At 41.8% G+C, this 16751-nt stretch overlaps 2 protein-coding genes across 3 annotated transcripts in view; one reads left to right on the top strand and one right to left on the bottom strand.

The window, feature by feature from the left end:
• The first annotated feature begins 470 nt into the window (after positions 1-470).
• Positions 471-6652, top strand: asb14b (ankyrin repeat and SOCS box containing 14b). 2 transcript variants are annotated; one of them, XM_054786969.1, is made up of 10 exons: positions 471-510; positions 984-1111; positions 1181-1233; positions 3512-3643; positions 3705-3863; positions 3934-4179; positions 4268-4436; positions 4526-5060; positions 5144-5297; positions 5378-6652. In XM_054786969.1, exons 2-10 carry the CDS (start codon positions 984-986, stop codon positions 5551-5553), a joined length of 1752 nt encoding a protein of 583 aa, XP_054642944.1. In that variant the 5' UTR covers positions 471-510; the 3' UTR covers positions 5554-6652. The 2 variants fall into 2 exon arrangements, with proteins under 2 accessions (XP_054642944.1, XP_054642935.1); XM_054786960.1 differs by lacking the exon at positions 471-510 and having other exon boundaries at positions 901-1111.
• Positions 6653-9522: 2870 nt separating this feature from the next.
• Positions 9523-16751, bottom strand: part of LOC129180446 (dynein axonemal heavy chain 7-like) — a 32778-nt gene continuing 25549 nt past the window's right edge. The window contains exons 39-56 of the mRNA XM_054774938.1: positions 14273-14487; positions 14004-14196; positions 13739-13931; positions 13481-13653; positions 13021-13161; positions 12783-12941; positions 12395-12690; positions 12066-12319; positions 11830-11970; positions 11610-11747; positions 11298-11531; positions 11036-11224; positions 10800-10903; positions 10516-10720; positions 10302-10439; positions 10079-10170; positions 9913-9980; positions 9523-9737 (exon numbers count right to left, since the gene is read on the bottom strand). Coding sequence (XP_054630913.1) covers positions 9547-9737; positions 9913-9980; positions 10079-10170; positions 10302-10439; positions 10516-10720; positions 10800-10903; positions 11036-11224; positions 11298-11531; positions 11610-11747; positions 11830-11970; positions 12066-12319; positions 12395-12690; positions 12783-12941; positions 13021-13161; positions 13481-13653; positions 13739-13931; positions 14004-14196; positions 14273-14487 — 3124 coding nt within the window. The 3' untranslated portion in view covers positions 9523-9546. The remainder of the gene's footprint in view (positions 9738-9912; positions 9981-10078; positions 10171-10301; positions 10440-10515; positions 10721-10799; positions 10904-11035; positions 11225-11297; positions 11532-11609; positions 11748-11829; positions 11971-12065; positions 12320-12394; positions 12691-12782; positions 12942-13020; positions 13162-13480; positions 13654-13738; positions 13932-14003; positions 14197-14272; positions 14488-16751) is intronic.

Below are 16751 nucleotides of genomic sequence, written 5' to 3' on the forward strand. Positions count from 1 at the left end.
TGGTGTCTCCAATTAACCTAACATGCAGTTTTTGGAAGCCAAGGTGCCCGGACTAAACCCATGCAAGAGAGAATATGCAAGTTCCACACAAAGATGTTCCATCAGAGATTCAAACCCTGATCTCCTGATCTAGACCTGCTAACCTCTACGACATCACTATTAATGATTGTTTCTATAACATGACAATAGAAATATTTTTTTTAATGTAAAAATATATATTTTTAAAAATAGCTTTTTTGAGGATGCTGCCAACTTTGTTGTGTTCAACTAAGCATCAGACACTAAGATCATAGAAAACATTATTTACCAAATGATCACTGATTTGCAGTATCATATATAGATCGATTTTCTGCAGTTGCAGAAAAAAAAGGGAGCTTAAGTGCAAGCTGGGTTTGCCCCATGATCAGTTATTTATAGTAGAAGAGATAAAAATAGCTACAGTGTGTGTGTTGGTGCACTGCTGTGAAAGTCCCAGAAGAGAAGCACAGCCATTCTGTCTTTTCTCTGAAGGTAAACACCGCAAACTAAACGTGTTGAGAGAAAGGCCTTATTATTGGACCCCTTTTGTTGGATAAGGAATGTTCATGTTGTGTTGCTAATGTAATCACTATGGATATAAGTTAAGTTAATGTTCTTTAGCTTTTATGTTTTTCTTTTATTACCAGCATTATCTCTAAAGAAATGCATGAGTTTCTCCATGGGGAGAGGCTTGCAGGCTTCCCTTGCATGTGGCCTAAGGTTTGAAGCATTGGACTGGATTAAATTCCATTTCCATAGACATGTACTGTATTCCAACAACAGGATCCAGATTGTGTGCTGTAGTTGTCTATTTGGTTGAGCTGTTTTTCCTCATTTGCCTGCTCATATTTTTGCTGCAAGTAAGCGATACGTCTATACTATGTCTATACTATGTCTATACTATGTCTATACTATGTATTTTCGCCTAACAAACAATTAAACACTTACTCTTCATGGACAAACAGATGACCACAGAAAAAAAAGACAACGTGTTTCAGTCATCTGATGATGACTTGGATGAAGACGAAGCAACCCAATACATAATAGAGCAAAGTTTACTTGAATACCGAAAGCTCAAGGACCTGAATCCAAGGTTATTTTTATAAATCTTGTACTCTCTTTTATTATTTGAACTGGCTCACTACTTATTTTCTTGCTGTAGTGATCTGAAAGTAAGTGAAGACCCTGATGAGATTTTCAAAGCAATCAAAGACGGTAAGATGATATTCCTCATGCACACTGTGATTGATTGACAATCTCCATTGTTTTTACTAATATCTGCAAGTTTGATATGTACTTAGTAGAAGAAATATCCAATATGGTAAAATAACGTTTTTATTGTCCTCCAAAAATGGGTATTACAAATTGATGGTGCTGCTAAAAAAATAGAGGGACCACGCTTTATTGATAACACAGTAGGGCTACAACTAAAGATTTGCATGGTCAAATCTGATTCATTAGGTTTTTCTCCATAGTCGACTAATGGGCGAATGTTGTTTTGTTTTTGAAGAGCACAGCTAGTGGGTAGCTACAACAAATAAACGTCATTCCATTTGCATCTTTTTCCACTTCAAAGAAAAAGGCTAAAACACTCAGATAAACAAATAAACATGGTAGGTGAGCAACAACGGTACCATCATTTATTTAGTCACACAGAAAGCAAGATGAACAAAACCGGCACAAGGTCGCTGTCGGCAAGTGGTCGTATCACACATCAGAAAAGTGGATATAAAATAGAAACAACAACTTGCCAAAACTCAGCAGCCTAATTTAGTGGATTAAAATCCACAGTTGGGATATAAAATTAAGTTGAACCTGAAACAGAACCTGCTGAAACAAGTTGCGCTTCACTTTCTTAGAGCCATCTTTAACCGTTTCAAAATACTTCAACACTTTGGATGACTTTTAGTAGCTATTATGAGCCAATAAGTCTGTCAGTGCTGAAGATTGTCAGCGGTCATCTCAGCTCCTTTGGATTGCTCAACTGCAGTGGGTGATTTTAGTAAGTATTCTTTATGGCACACCCACCAATCTCCTTAACAAACTCCAATACATTCAAAACTCTGCCGCCCACCTCCTCACCCGTACCCGTTCATGAGACCACATCCCCCCTGTCCTTCACAACCCCCACTGGCTCCATATCCATTAATGTATCCAGTTAAAAATCTTTTTACTCACCCATAAAGCACTCCACAACCAGGCCCTCTCTTACCTTAAAGACTTGCTCCACCCCTACACCCCTTCCCATACCCTCCGCTCCTCAGATACAAAGCCCCTGACTGTCCCTAGAACAAGTGCTGAACCTGGGGAACAGACCCTTGTCTGTTGCCACCCCCTCCCTTTGGCTCTCACTTCCGCCACACATCCATGACACTGCTGACCTTACCACTTTCAAGACTAACTTAAAAACACGCTTGTTCTGCACTGCTTTTAAGAGGTAACTCTTTAAAACGTACATACAGTATTGAGTAATTACATCACATTGCAATCTCTCAATCTGGTCTTTTGTATGTACTTTTAACTGTTTGTTCTCAACTCTGCTTTTTGGTTTTGACTTTGTACTGTTAAGTTTGCTATTTTGTACACTTGTATTTGTTTGTGTTTACCATGTAAAGCTTCTTTGCGTTTTTAAAAAGTATAAGATCTTCTTTTTGAAGTTAAACACACGTCATTTTCAGTTCTTGATTTACACAAGTTGGGCTGATTTTGCGTCAAAATAGTCTATTTTGTAACAAAAACAGACATTCTATGTAAAAATCTACGCTCAGCAGCAGCCCTAGGCACCCCCATGTCGTCAGAATGGTACAATCTTGATCACGTGACATTTTCATACCATACACGGAGAGGTTGATTGTCGAATCAGATTCCTCCAAATTGAATCGACGAATAGTCGATTATTGTCAGACACCTCTATTACATAGTTTGATTGTTGGGAACAAAATACTACAAAAATAAAATGATCAACTGAAGCCCAAATCATAAAGTGGAAAAATGACAGGCCAATACAACTTCCATGAATTTCCCCAACTCATAATGTGGTTCTGTTGTGTGTGTGGCCTCCCTGTGTCTGTATGCACTCCCTACTTGCCGCTTTGCTGAGGTGACAGATGGCATCTTAGGGGATCCCCTCCCAGACATACAGTTCATGAGGCATCAATCAGCTCCTGGACACAGTGGCAGTTAATGCAACTATACCAGTGGGGCTAGGTTGGATTCAGGTATTGGGAGACCATTAAAAGCATCAATTCACATATTTTAATATCATCATCATTCCTTCTCCCAGCTTCATAATATATTACTCAAAAAGTATTACTTTTAAGGTGTGTAACGACAAGCTTATTTGTCTAAATCTGGATAGATTGTTTTACCTAGAGTTTGCCAAAATCTGCCGTAAAACAGATGCTGGTGTAAACGTTAAAACAGTCCGTTTCCCTTCTAAAGGAGAATTCCAACATTTAGGAGATATGCATGTGTAACTGTTACCTTCATGCAGGTGATGAGGATGCACTTCAGCGACTCACGGCCCAACCAGAGGTTCTGTCCAGAGTTAATGAACAAGGATGGATTCCTTTGCATGAAGCTGCAGTGCAGGAGAGTAAAGACATACTTGAAATGATATTTTCAGGTATGTGTGACGTTTTGACCACATGAAAGTGTGCTTGTGATATCAGCTGTTTGTGTTCCAGCCTCTCCCTCGGGGACAGCCCAGTGCCGCACACTAAAGGGGGAGACACCGTTGTTTCTAGCTGTAGTTTACGGCCGCAGACAGAATGCCACATTTCTGTTACAGAATGGATGTAATCCTAATCTCCAGGATGATGAGCAGGATTCTCCTTTAGTGGCAGGTATTCCATGCAACAACAAATGTTCAACATTTCTCTTGCTTTTCTCTCTCTCATCCTCCTTATATCGCAGCTATTCTCAATGACCAATATGACCTGGCAACACTGCTGCTTCGCCACAGTGCTCAAGTGGATCAGATAGGCCCCTTAAACAGGACAGCACTACACGAGGCTGCCTTTCTAGGCCTGGAGAATTTTGTCTATCTGCTCCTTGAGTCTGGTGCCAACCCAAATGTTTGTGACACTAAAGAGAAAACTCCGCTGGCTCTGGCTGCACAAAATGGACATCTCAGTGTGGTTGAGCTTTTGTTGCAGAAAGGTATACAACATGAAGCAATATGACCCGGTGCCTTCTCTTTGAAATGATTTGAGTTTGTTATTTTGTAATGGAAATGTTTGTTTGATAGGAGCAAACGTTGAATGTGAATCAGAGTCTGGCACTGTCTTGTTCGACGCAGCAGCATCAGGAAACCCTGACATAATCTCTTTGCTGCTGGACCATGGAGCAGATGCTAACTTGCCTTTGTACAGTGGTCACCTGCCCATCCATCGTGTGGCATATCACGGACACATACTGTGAGAAATCTCCACCATGATACACTGTGCATATCTATTTGTAGTGGAGACCAGTGCTTTGTTGTGATATTAGACCTGTTCTTTCATAGGGCACTGCAGCGCCTCATTCCAGTGACAAAACTATGCGCTGTAAAGGAAAGTGGCATGAGTCCGCTTCACTCTGCAGCCGCTGGAGGACACGCCCACTGTGTGGAATTGCTGCTCAAAGCTGGCTTTGACCCAAACTTAATGCTCCACCCAAGAGTGCGACGCAACTACGATGATGAACGCAAGTCTGCACTTTTTTTTGCTGTTTCCAACAATGATCTTCCGTGCACCCGCTTGCTTTTAGAGGCCGGGGCAATGGTGAACCAGGACCCTATCAGTTGTTTGCAGGTGGCTCTGAGACAGGGCAACTATGAACTCATCAACACCTTGCTGAAGTTTGGGGCAAATGTGAACTACTACTCCCGTGTCAACATCACCCATTTTCCCTCAGCACTGCAGTATGCATTAAAAGATGAAGTCATGTTGAGAATGATTTTGAATCATGGTTACGATGTGAGGCGTTGCTTTGACTGTCCATATGGCGACAGTTGCCACGACTTTGCTCCCTGGACGACATCAGTCATCAAAGATATGGTGGTGAGATGGGTCAAAAATAGTCATGAAACATACTTTCGAGATGTCTCACTTCAAGTTATGTGACGTCGTCTCTCTTCTCTTAGTTCTGTGAGGTGATAACAGTGTCCTGGCTTAGGCACTTATCTGCTCAGGTGGTTCGGATCATGCTGGACTACACCGACCATGTCCCCTTTTGCGCCAAGCTGAGAGAAGCCTTACAGGAACAGAAGCAATGGCTGGAGATTTGCCACATTCAAAGTTTGAACTTTGATTCCTCCTTCTCTGTATTTTGAGTGTGTTGGCATATATACATTGTGGACTTGTCTATTGTCTTTCAGAGAACGCACGGAGCTTAAAGCATCTGTGCCGGCTGCAGATTCGAGAGCATCTTAATTGCCTACGCTTGAGAGCTTCTGTTTTCATCAACTACCTCCCTCTTCCATCCAGACTGAAAGACTACCTACGTTACAAGGAGTTTGATGTGTACAACAGGGGCAGCCTAGCTATTTTATAGCATACTATATACAGTATCAAATCATGTTGTTTCAGTTACATTATACAATCTTAGTTGGAGGCCTTATCATTTCCAGTGATAGTAAAACATTGCATGTCATTGTGGCTCCTCCAGTGGAATGGGCCTCCAACGGGTTGTGATCAATTATTGGTATTGGTATTGAAATTAATAGAGTAATGGAAACCAAGTTTTTGGGTGTAATTCTGGATGAGAGGTTGTGTTGGAAATCACATATACAGTATACGAAGGTAAAAATATCCAAAATAATAGCATTGTTACATAAAGTAAAGGATTCACTGGATAACAAAGCAATGTATATGTTGTACAATACCATGATCGTTCCATATCTGACCTATTGCATTGAAGTATGGGGAAATGCTTGTAAAACATATACTCAGTCAATATTTATTTTGCAAAAAAGAGCAATAAGGATAATTAGTAGAAAACGATACAGAGACCCAACAAATCCATTATTTCTTCAGTTAAAACTATTGAAATTTCATGAATTAGTAGATTATAATATATTGCAAATTATGCTGAAAGCTTATAAAAAAAACTTTGCCAATTAATATTCAGAAAAGATTTGAAAAAGAGAAAGCAAGTATTTGTTAAAAGGTACAGTGATTTTCAAAAAAACAAAATTCAGGACTAAAATGATGGAACGTTGTGTTTCTGTAAAAGGAGTCAATTTATGGAACAATCTAAATAAAGAGACTAAAGAATGCAAGTCAGATGTCATATTTAAAAAAATGGTTAAAATGAGTCTGTTGATGAAATATGAAATATTTATGTTATGATCGACTGTCATACTATGGTTATTTTTACTGTGGGAAATGGCATTGGTTGAGTTGTAATTGAGGACATATGTAACCATCTGCGTGGCTGGCTGCTATATGTATATTTTTTGTTTATATTGTTTTTAAGTACGACCTTGTTTGTGATTGAAAAAGGGGCAGAGATTATAAGACTTGTCTTCTGCTCCCTTTCATTCTGGTTTGAAGAGTGTTTATTTTAATGTCATTTTGTTTTAATACTGTTTGTTTGTTTTCTTCTTTCTTGAATGAAATAAATGTTTCAAATCAAAATCAAATCAAAACCAATAAAGTATCTACATCCAGCCACTCCGTTTTCTTACCGTGTTCAATGTTACGATAGGGGGTTGGGACCAGATAACCAGATAAAATACTTTGTTGTCATATGCACAGTTCAATCAAAGCTGTTTTCAGCTTGAATATGAACAGTGCCAAAGTTGAGGATCGTCACACACCTTTTGGACAATTGTTCCAGATTTTGGCAGCATAAAACTGAAATGCAGCCTGACAGTGTTTAGTCATGACTCTGGACAAGCGCAGGAGACCACTTCCTGAGCTTCTAGAATCCCGAGATGGTTTGTGTGGCTCTAACATGTCAGAGATGTACTTTGGCGCAAGACCATGAAAAAGCTTGTACACAGGCAGAGCTGTTTTAAAGTCTTGCCAGTGCAGAGGTGAATTAGGCTGAATTGGGCCAGGTTAACTACACCCTGGCCCAATTGCCAGTTAGGCTGAGTTAATGGAGCACTGAATGCAAATGCAGTTTGGGCCAGTTAGTAAGCTGTGTGAACCACACTATCAACCACCCTTGGATAAAGTGTTTTCTACAAGAGAGGATGGCATTCTATCTTTACATCTAAACAACATGGTCAAAAGTCTACAATTGCTCTGTAGTTGGAATTAGGTAAAGGTCAAATTTATTTATATAGCACATTTCCAACAGTTCACCCCAAAGTGCTGTACAGCAGCCAATGCAACACAAAGCTACACAAACATACTCAATAATAAAATGTACAATTTAAAATATGGTAAAAACAATACACAAAAATAATTACACTAATAAAAATTAAAACGAAAAACAATTCCCAGGTCAATGCTCCAGTGTTTGCGCAAATCTAATGTTTAGGGGCAGGCCATTCCAAAGCCTCGGACCTGTGACAGAGAAGGCCCTATCGCCCTGAGATTTAAGATGAGATCTTGAGTGGTTAAAAGGATCTGTGAGTGGGACCTCATTGTTCTATGGAAACATAAACATACAGTAAGTCAGGTAAGTATGAAGGAGCCAGACCATTCAGCAATTTAAAAACCGAGAATTTTGAACTGGATCCTGTAACAGGTAACCAGTGTAAGGAGGCCAGGACTGGAGTTATGCCAGTTAACAGGCGAGCAGCTGTATTTTCAACCAGGTGCTTTTACTTTAGCCAGTGGCGGAATTTTTCATTGGGGTGTGAAGAAGTAGATTTTTATTATGCCTAATTCACATATATTTACATTATTTAGGTGACTTACATTATTATGCATCATAATTAACATATATCTATATTACTCAGTTGATTTACATTGGTATGCATTATAGTTTATATTAACATATTCACATCACTTAGTAGTTAGTTGGGCACCATAGTTAAGATATTCACGCACACACATCCTGACTTGGGTTTAACCTTTGGCCAGAGCAGACGTGCTAGGTCAGCAGTTATGTTATATGCTGTGTTGTTCTCCTGAGCCTACAGGGTTCAGATGAAGGGCAACACTAACCAGGAGGAAGTTCCAGCAAACCCACCGGTTGAGTGCACACAGATGACAGTTTCACTCCAATGGACAAGTTTATCGAGCATCTGGCGGACTTGAGAACTTCAGAAAATCACCACCCCCACTGTCACTCTTCACGGACGCTATAAGACGCATGACCAAAGAGAGAAGGATGCTCTTCGCGGTGCCTGTGCTAAGGCCTGCGTACTTCTGTTGGCAGCAGATACAACTACGGAGCCCAGATACTGTATCTGTAGTAGTTTTGTTAAGAATAAAACTTCTGAATTGGAAATGAACTGCCGTCGTCTCCATCATCCCTCTATAGAACTCCACGCTTCAGGTGGCCAAGGAGAGACAATTACTCGGCCAGGCTGGCCACCCCGCAACTGCTTTTGGACCGTCTATTAGAGCAATTAATAGCTAAGCAGTGTGCCGAGGACATGTTTTCAATGCATAGTTTCTGGATTCTGCACCCCATCATGGCGGCCAAACCCGCGTAAGGATTAATACGGAAGTCTAGACTCCTTGGTTTACATGCCCACTCATACTGCTACAGAGAGCTTCCATTATTAAGAGATTTATGTGCTGAATCACGCTTCAGAATTTAAGTCAACATACAGTACATTTAGTGAGAAAACTTGACCGGAACCGACCAAACTAATCATGGAAAACTTACCGCTTGCAGTTCATGCAAGACGCGGTTTTATTGACAGCTCCTCCACACGGAAAGTGGTGTGCTGCAGTGAAATGCATCCAAGCGGAAATGGCTGTTAGGCTGAACTAATGTTCTGCACCATAGAGCCGCATTTGTCAAAATTGTTCCCCAGCCGTGGGGGTGGCCACTGGGGTGGCCGGAGAGTGACCACCCCGTAGCTCTGCCATTGACCTCAGCTAACTGTGTCAGGTGGCAAAAACAAGATTGGACCACAGCCCTCACTTCTTTACAAAGTTTAAAAGAACCATCTAAAAGTACACCAAGGTTTTTTACATATGGTTGGAGGTATGATGACAATGTGCTGAATACACTGTCCGCACCATCTAAAAGAGTTGGATTGCCAAAAATAAGAATTTATGTTTTTTTTCTCATTAAGCTAAAGGAAGTTAGGAGACATCCACTGCTTAAAACAGTATCATTGAGACCTGCAAGAAATCAATTATGTAGTATATAGTACAATTGGGCATTTAATGGCTCATCCATTCATGACTGCTTATCCTGTTCAGGTGAGTTTGAGCCTATCCCAGTTGGCTTTGGGTGAGAAGACGGGTACACCCTGGACTGGTCACAAGTCAGTAGCAGGACATATTTGATTGAACCTGTGTACATTTGTCTTTGAAAATGGTCCAACATGCAAATGAGTATGACATTGCTGGTCTACAGAATTACAAGTACAAGTAGAATGCCTAACATAATTATTGACCAGTGATGATGTCAATCATCAAGCTGACAGAGTAGTGCCACACCACGCTTGATCCAGTGTTGAGCGCGTTTGGTGGTGGGCAGCATCATAGGAATGACAAAATTGGTGGAATGTCCTGTCGTGGAGAGGGTTCCCCTCCTTTCGCTGGTCTTATAAAGAGGACTAACATACCGGCTGTCAGACTCATCTGGGATGTCTTTAGCTGCATGGTGGAGAAAGGGAGGCAATATATATATAATGAGGTCAGACAACATTTGTATGAGGGAGAATTAGCATTAAGTTAAGATCTTGGGAGTGAAATGAAAACTGAATGTTTTATACTTTGGCAGCCTAAAAAAATCAATGTCATGCCAGTGATCTTTCATTTGCATACTTACTGGGTTTTATCCAGATAATGGGCATCGAAACAAATAGAATTTTGGGATACTGCTCAACTAAAACTCCACTGATGATAGAAACAAAAAAAGTATCATTTTGTGAGAATTTGCATGAGGTCATCTTGCACATCAAGGAAGAATGACACCCAGGCGGGGGCAATAGTACCTTTGTTTGTCCCATCGGGCTCCATCAAGAAACAATCCATTAATGTAGACACCATCTTCAGGAGGCGATTCTGACTCATCAATGGGAAGAACCTGTATGATCAAATGACAACATCACACATGGAATGGCTAAAACAAGTCCTGTCAGGTCGAGGAAATCTAAGAGCCATAAAATTGACAACTAACTAACCGATTGTGCTAAAGATTAAAAAATGTGTACTGACCTCAAAGTCAAAGCCAAGCAGGTCAATTGGAATGTTATATTTTCTGGCATAGTTCTGTGTAGCCCCCGTTAGGAAGGCCTGGGTGAAGAAGAAGCCTGACAGCCAGAACACACTGGGCTTACCAGAGTCGTACCAATCCTATAGATACATAAAGTTAGAGTGAAAATCTGGACAAATGGACAGGGCATCTTAGTGTCAGTTAATTGTGACTCACCTGCAAAAATTTGAGCCTTGACAGAAAGTCAGTGATGTAGCTCCCCACGGGCTTGAGGCTCGGGTACGAGCGTTTGGCCCATTTCTCTGGGACCTTGCCCACTATTAAACTCCCTGCAATTCCCTCCAGCTCTGCATCCATCACCACTAAACCCTTGAGGGCCTTCAGCAAGTTCTGAAGACTGACACGGATGGTGGTACACAGCCTGGACAGGACAAAAGAAATACAGTCATAGTAGAATGACTTACCTCAAGTAATTCTGTACAGAGTGTGTATGTTCATACGTGTTGTAGCGCTCCATTTCTTGGACAAGCACAGTGTTCATACTCTCCTTGTAGAGAACTGGGTACTTCATGAGAGCTGCTTCAATGTCAAAATTACTTGGAATCTGGTAAAAAGAAACAGATGCAACAACACTCTTCACATAAGGCTAACAGAGGAAGAAGTTAGCTAACTCTTATTACTGTTAACGCTCTTGTAAAGTGAAATGAAACCAACGAAGAGCTATACTAGCTCATACCTTAGAGAGGATATCATTTGCTATGTCATACAGCGTGTTGTCACTCCCAGAGCTACCCCCTCCCTTAGAGCCGCCTCCCTGGGTGAGCAGCAATGAATCAAACAGGAGCTTGGTCTGCTGCAGGTCCTTAGAAATGTCCACATTTTCATTCATCCCAAATATTTCTGGGTGCTGGCTGACTGGAAGCTCCTGGTAGGCAGACAAGGTATTCTTACTCATCTAATAAGCTAATGAACATGTGTGATGTCATGATAAATGTTACCTTGATAAATCGGAGATAGTCTCCATAGGCCGATTTGGGAGGTGCAACATAATCACCACTCGGTGAGAAAGGATAAGAAGGTTTCTCCACAACATCCTTGTTGTAGAAGTCAGCTAACATGGTGTTCAGGAGGCGCCGATCCCAGTTGTCTGTCACGCGGCCTCCATAGTTGCACTCTCCGGTCAGATAAGTTATGGCCTCGAAGGGCACCTCATCATATTCGTTGATAAACAACTACACAGGGAGATACATGACATGCATTTAGATGTGTGTGATAGTAGCAATCTTACCACTGAGCCTTTGAATGATTACCTGGAGCTGTCTGATACTAATGTGAAGGTCAGTTTCATTGAAGCCATAAGGAATATTCCAGCCCAGTGGACCAAACTTCCTCCTCTCCTGAACAAGCGCATGGAAGAAGCACAGGCCATACAGGAGCTTTTCCCAAATCTACAGAAAAATATAGAGGTATTTCAAGAAAAGGGCAGGGACGGAGTGTGTGACAATCATTCTACCAATGCCCCGAACTCACCAGTTCTTTATTAGGACAGTTATTGAAGAAGTTTTGGTCACAAACAGGATCTGACATGTACGACTGCAGTATGTTTAGTCGAAGTCCTGTTGGGGGTTCATTTGTCATTTTCACCCCATTCTGCAATAGGGTCACTGGAAACTGGTAAAAGGGGGAGCAAGACAGAGCAATTTGTGGGCCAGAACCTTAAAACTCTAGCTGTCGTGCATGCTCGAAAACATTACGCTGCACTTTACCTTGGGCGAAGGGTAGCTTGTGAGCCAAAGTCGGAAGTCTTGGTGGCATATTGCGGGACTAAACTCCTCACAGATCTTCTCCAGGGTGGACATCCAGGAAACTGCCAGGTGACAATTCTGCAAACACACCCATGTCCCATCCTGCATGGCCGTGGATATCATTTTGGAAGCAATGGGTCCTTGGCCCTGTCCCAGAGAAATAGACTGGAACTTGCTACCACCCATGTCCTTGTCACCTGCAAACTTCAGTAAGCCTGTGAAGGGTTAGTGTCTCATGAATATCAGTGTCAGCATGACATGAGGTTTCAGAACAGACCTGCAGAACTTACTAGCCATGGGGTCAGCACCAGGAGAAAGCACAAACACCAGTGGGATGGTGGAGTTGGAGTCCAGGTAGCTCTTACTTAAGTCAAAGGGCGGGGGCTGAACAAAATTTTTCCCCAATTTACTTATGACATATTTGTTTACGGCCGGCACAATCTTATCAGGCCTGAGACAGCGGATGATGATCATCTTCTGCAGTTCATTGAGTTGATCACACCAAGGTGAGGGCACAGGGGTGTTGCTCGGCTCTTTGCTGTCAAAAATAGGCTTGAAAAGTTCTGGATCCCCAATGAAAGCGTCTCTGCGGAATAAACACATTTAAGTCCACACTGCAAGTTGAATGGTTGTGCAGTAGGAACGAGCAACCAATAAACCACTGAGTAAAGTTCTTACTTTATTCCTTTTAAACCAGGAAGCTCATTTGCTCTGCAAATCTCATCCCAGCTCTTGTCCTGCAACCAGCTTGGATCGGGATTAGCAATGGTGTTGTGCAGACCCACGCCTCCAGTCATCAAAAAGATTAAGTCATTGTACTCAATCTCCTCTTTTGCCCTGATGGAAGTATTTATTTTATTCGTATTAGTACACTGATCCAAAGGTAGCCAGTTGCTATTCCACAAATGGCACTCACAGAAGTAGATTGCAGCACAGGAGAAAGGAGAAGAGAAGTTTATCCTTCTCAAACAGTGACCGACACACGTTGCAGAACAAGTTATAAGTGAAGTAATCTATCAGGTACATGACCCTCTTTTCCAGGATCTTGGACTTTTTACTAAATGGAAACAGGGAAAGGGTCTCAATACAATACAGACCAGTTCAATGTTCCTTCAGCCTCACAATAAACATTCAACAATCAAATAAATACCAAAAGCTTTACGTCAAATCAAAAGTAAAATATAAATTGTAGTTTTTTAATTTTGCAGTTAATGCAAGGCAACAGCATAACATTTACTAAACGTTGTTATGACATCAGGAACCAAAGGCATACAGCAGTAAATGATACTTTAGAATTCACATTTTGAAATTTCACATCGTCACAATGCGATCTTCTGGCACATCCTTTAGTGAGTTACACCGTAAACTTCACTCACCTATCTTGGATGGAGTTTGTATAGAGGTTGACAAACCAACTGAGAGAGTATTGATACATTGGGTCGATGTTGGTCAGGTCAGCAATCGTGAAGAACAAGACGGAGGAGTGCTTGGCAATGGCTCTGTAACACTCTCTCGACTCTGCTATCTTGATCTCAGTCTCCTCTGCAATCTGGGAAATTAATTAATAAGAATGTTATGGAATAAGAAATCCCAGATGCATCCCAGATCCTGTCTGTTGAGCACATAGCACATGCCTTTTGTTTCTTTGAAATCTCATTGGACATTATCTTTGCTGAGTCTAGAATCTGAATAGCACTCTCATCTTCCAGAATATTTCCCTCTGAGGTCGCGAGTGTCTCAAGGATCTTGTCCTCCGTTTCCTTGAGTTGCCTGTTATTTTCAGCTGACTGCAGAATTAGTGCATTTCTCTCCTCTTCCAACTCGGGCCTGCAAAGCATATGAAGCAGAAGAAAAGCTGGAGTGCGGTAAGAAAAGTCAGTGGACTATCAGCTACAGTACCTTTCCTTGGCAACCACAATTCCCAGCAGTTGGTCCTCTAAGCCCTCTGGGGTGATCATAAAATTGAGCAGAGACACCTTGGTGGCCAGTTCAGGTAGATAATGAGGGTTCCTCAGCTTGGTGGTGACGTAGAAGCGGAAATCGGGGGAGTACTCGATCACGCTGTCCCCCAGTTTGATGCATTCCACTCCACCTAGTTGAAAACAAGCATGTTAATGTTTACATCGTAAGTTTGGAATCTTTTGGAAGTTATGTCCAATTCTAGGCACCTTGTTTGAAGGTTTGCTTGAGGAGTAGAGGTTCCAGTGATGGGTCCAACTCCTCTAGTACATTTTCTAGCAGCAAAGGGCTTCCAAACTGAATACAGTTTTCCAAAGTTCTCATGTAGTCATCATCTGTTAATTTGATAATATTTAAATTGTTCTGTTTCTCTGAATTCTTCACCCATTTGTTGGCCTGACCCTGAGGGTCAATCATCAGGGGCCTGAAAGGGCAGGAATAAACAAAGACAATCTTGGGATGATTTTAAATGACTGGTGTTGTAAATTAATTTGATTTTAAATGGCATTAATGACATCTAAGAAAACACTTTTACGCTTCCTTCCTTCCGACTAGCTTTGTTTTGTTGTTGTTATTGTTTTGATGTTACTCTAATCATATTTCAATTTATTTTGAACAGAGCTGTCTTCTGAACAATTTTTCATAAATCCATTTTCCATATTGCTTTTATTGTTTGGGGGTACAAGAAAGTTGGAGTCTATCTCCAGCACGGTACACCCTGGACTCTTCATCAGTCAATCACACTCGAAATTGTGCAAAACTAAACTAGATTAAATACCTGAAATCAAAACAAAAACTGCAATTCTTTTTTTAATAAAAGTCTCTTTTGTTACCAGGCAATCTCTTTGTTAGACCAATTTTCTTATTTTTCTGATTTCTGATTTACATCCAGACATGATGTTTGCGATGGTGCCCCACTCCCTACAAAGTCTGCACAGTGGGTCCTCTCTCATGCCCCACTTACAGTATACAGGTTTGCTGGAGTTGGGAGTGTATAATACACTGATCTCAGCATAAAAGACATGCGGAACGGTTCCAGTCTCTGCCCAGATGATCTTCCTCTGGTGGAGGCCCCTTGGGAAGCTAGCTCCACAGCCCTTGTCCTCTGTCTTTCCTCCTCCAGGTTCCGTACCTCTTCCTGTATCATGGCTTTTCTGCCACTGGTTCCTACCTTCCTCCACTGTTCCACGAAGCTTCCGTACACTTCCAGCTTGTACAATAGATGAGCAAGCTGCCCACTTGCGTCCTGCTCTTGTAATGACACCTGCATGTCTGACTTTCTCATGTTGGGAGTCTCTGTATGTCATTACAACTCTACACTTTGCTACCTTAAATTCTTGCACCACAGACAGAAGTGGAAAGTTGTAGCTGCCATGATCTTATGTAGAGTCCTACTGTGGTAAGCTTGGAGCAATTCCCAACCACTTCCAGAGGTACTTACTGATCTTCCTCTCCATTCCTTCTACGCTTGTTTTGGAACTTCATACATGATCAGCATCCACATGAGTCTTGGCAGCAGTCCATGTTGGTAAGCCATGCATTAAACTTTGCTGCGAGCCCTGGTTTTTCCATCCTCCAGAGCCATTCCTCTGTTTGCTTTTCTGCGCTGGCAATGTTGTTCCTGTCAGAAAGTGAATCATCAAATCACTCTGAGGCACTTTATTGGATTCTCCTCTTTCGATGGAATCACTTTGCTTGAACCTGTTGGTTAGTTTCCCATTTCTAATGACCATACCCCTGGATTTCTTTGACTTAAACTTCATTCTGGCCCATGATTCCATGTGGTCCAGAACAATTAGCACGCACCTCACCTCCACATGGGTTGTAATTATCACGGTGAGGGTGTCCATGTATTCTCTTATTGGGGCTGCCTGACAACATTTTTGGATCCTGAGCTTCTTTCTCCACAACTGTTATCAGGAGGTTCATTCCCATGATGACGAGGATGGGGGAGATTGTGCAGCCAGTTATGATACCCTTTTCCAGCCCTTTCCACTGAGCTTTAAAATTGCGTGTCTGGAATTTAAGCTGGATTCTGCCAAAGTAGCTGGTGATGAGTTCTTTGATGTGCTGAGGGACGTGGTAGTGGTCCAATGCTGCATGGTGAGGGCGTGAGGGATTAATCCGTTGGCATTGGCCAAGTCCACCAAGACAACAGCCAAGTTGCCCTTATTGGGCTTGGTGTTTCGGATCATCTGACTGAGAAGTACAGTGTTTTCCTGGCATCCAGAGAATACTGGGATTCCATCTTTCTGGACAGTGGCGTCAATGCCGATTTATTCTCTGTCATGTAGGAGGTCATCCTCTTGGCCAACACAGAAAAGAAGATTTTACGTTCTAACTTTGCAGTGAGATAGTTCTGAATTGGTCAGTGGTTGAGGAGTTATCTTCTTTTGGCACAAAATAGCCCTCTGCCTTCTTCCAGCATGACTGAATGGTGCCCTGTCTCCAGATTCTCAGAAACAGTTTCCACGGTCTCCAAATGAATTTTGGGAATTTCTTATATACGTTGTATGACAATCAGCATAATTTACGGCATACGGCAAGAAAGTGCCGATGCTGTGGCTGGCTAGCCCATCTCCTGGGATTCAACGTTTTTTTCTTGCCCTAATCACACAAGAGTATTCTCTTCAGTGAGCCCTTTTTCTGGGCCCCTGTCTGTATGTCTCGCTGCTTTTTTTTTTGCTC

Source organism: Dunckerocampus dactyliophorus, chromosome 1, assembly GCF_027744805.1.
Source record: "Dunckerocampus dactyliophorus isolate RoL2022-P2 chromosome 1, RoL_Ddac_1.1, whole genome shotgun sequence".
Classification (NCBI taxonomy): Eukaryota; Metazoa; Chordata; class Actinopteri; order Syngnathiformes; family Syngnathidae; genus Dunckerocampus; species Dunckerocampus dactyliophorus.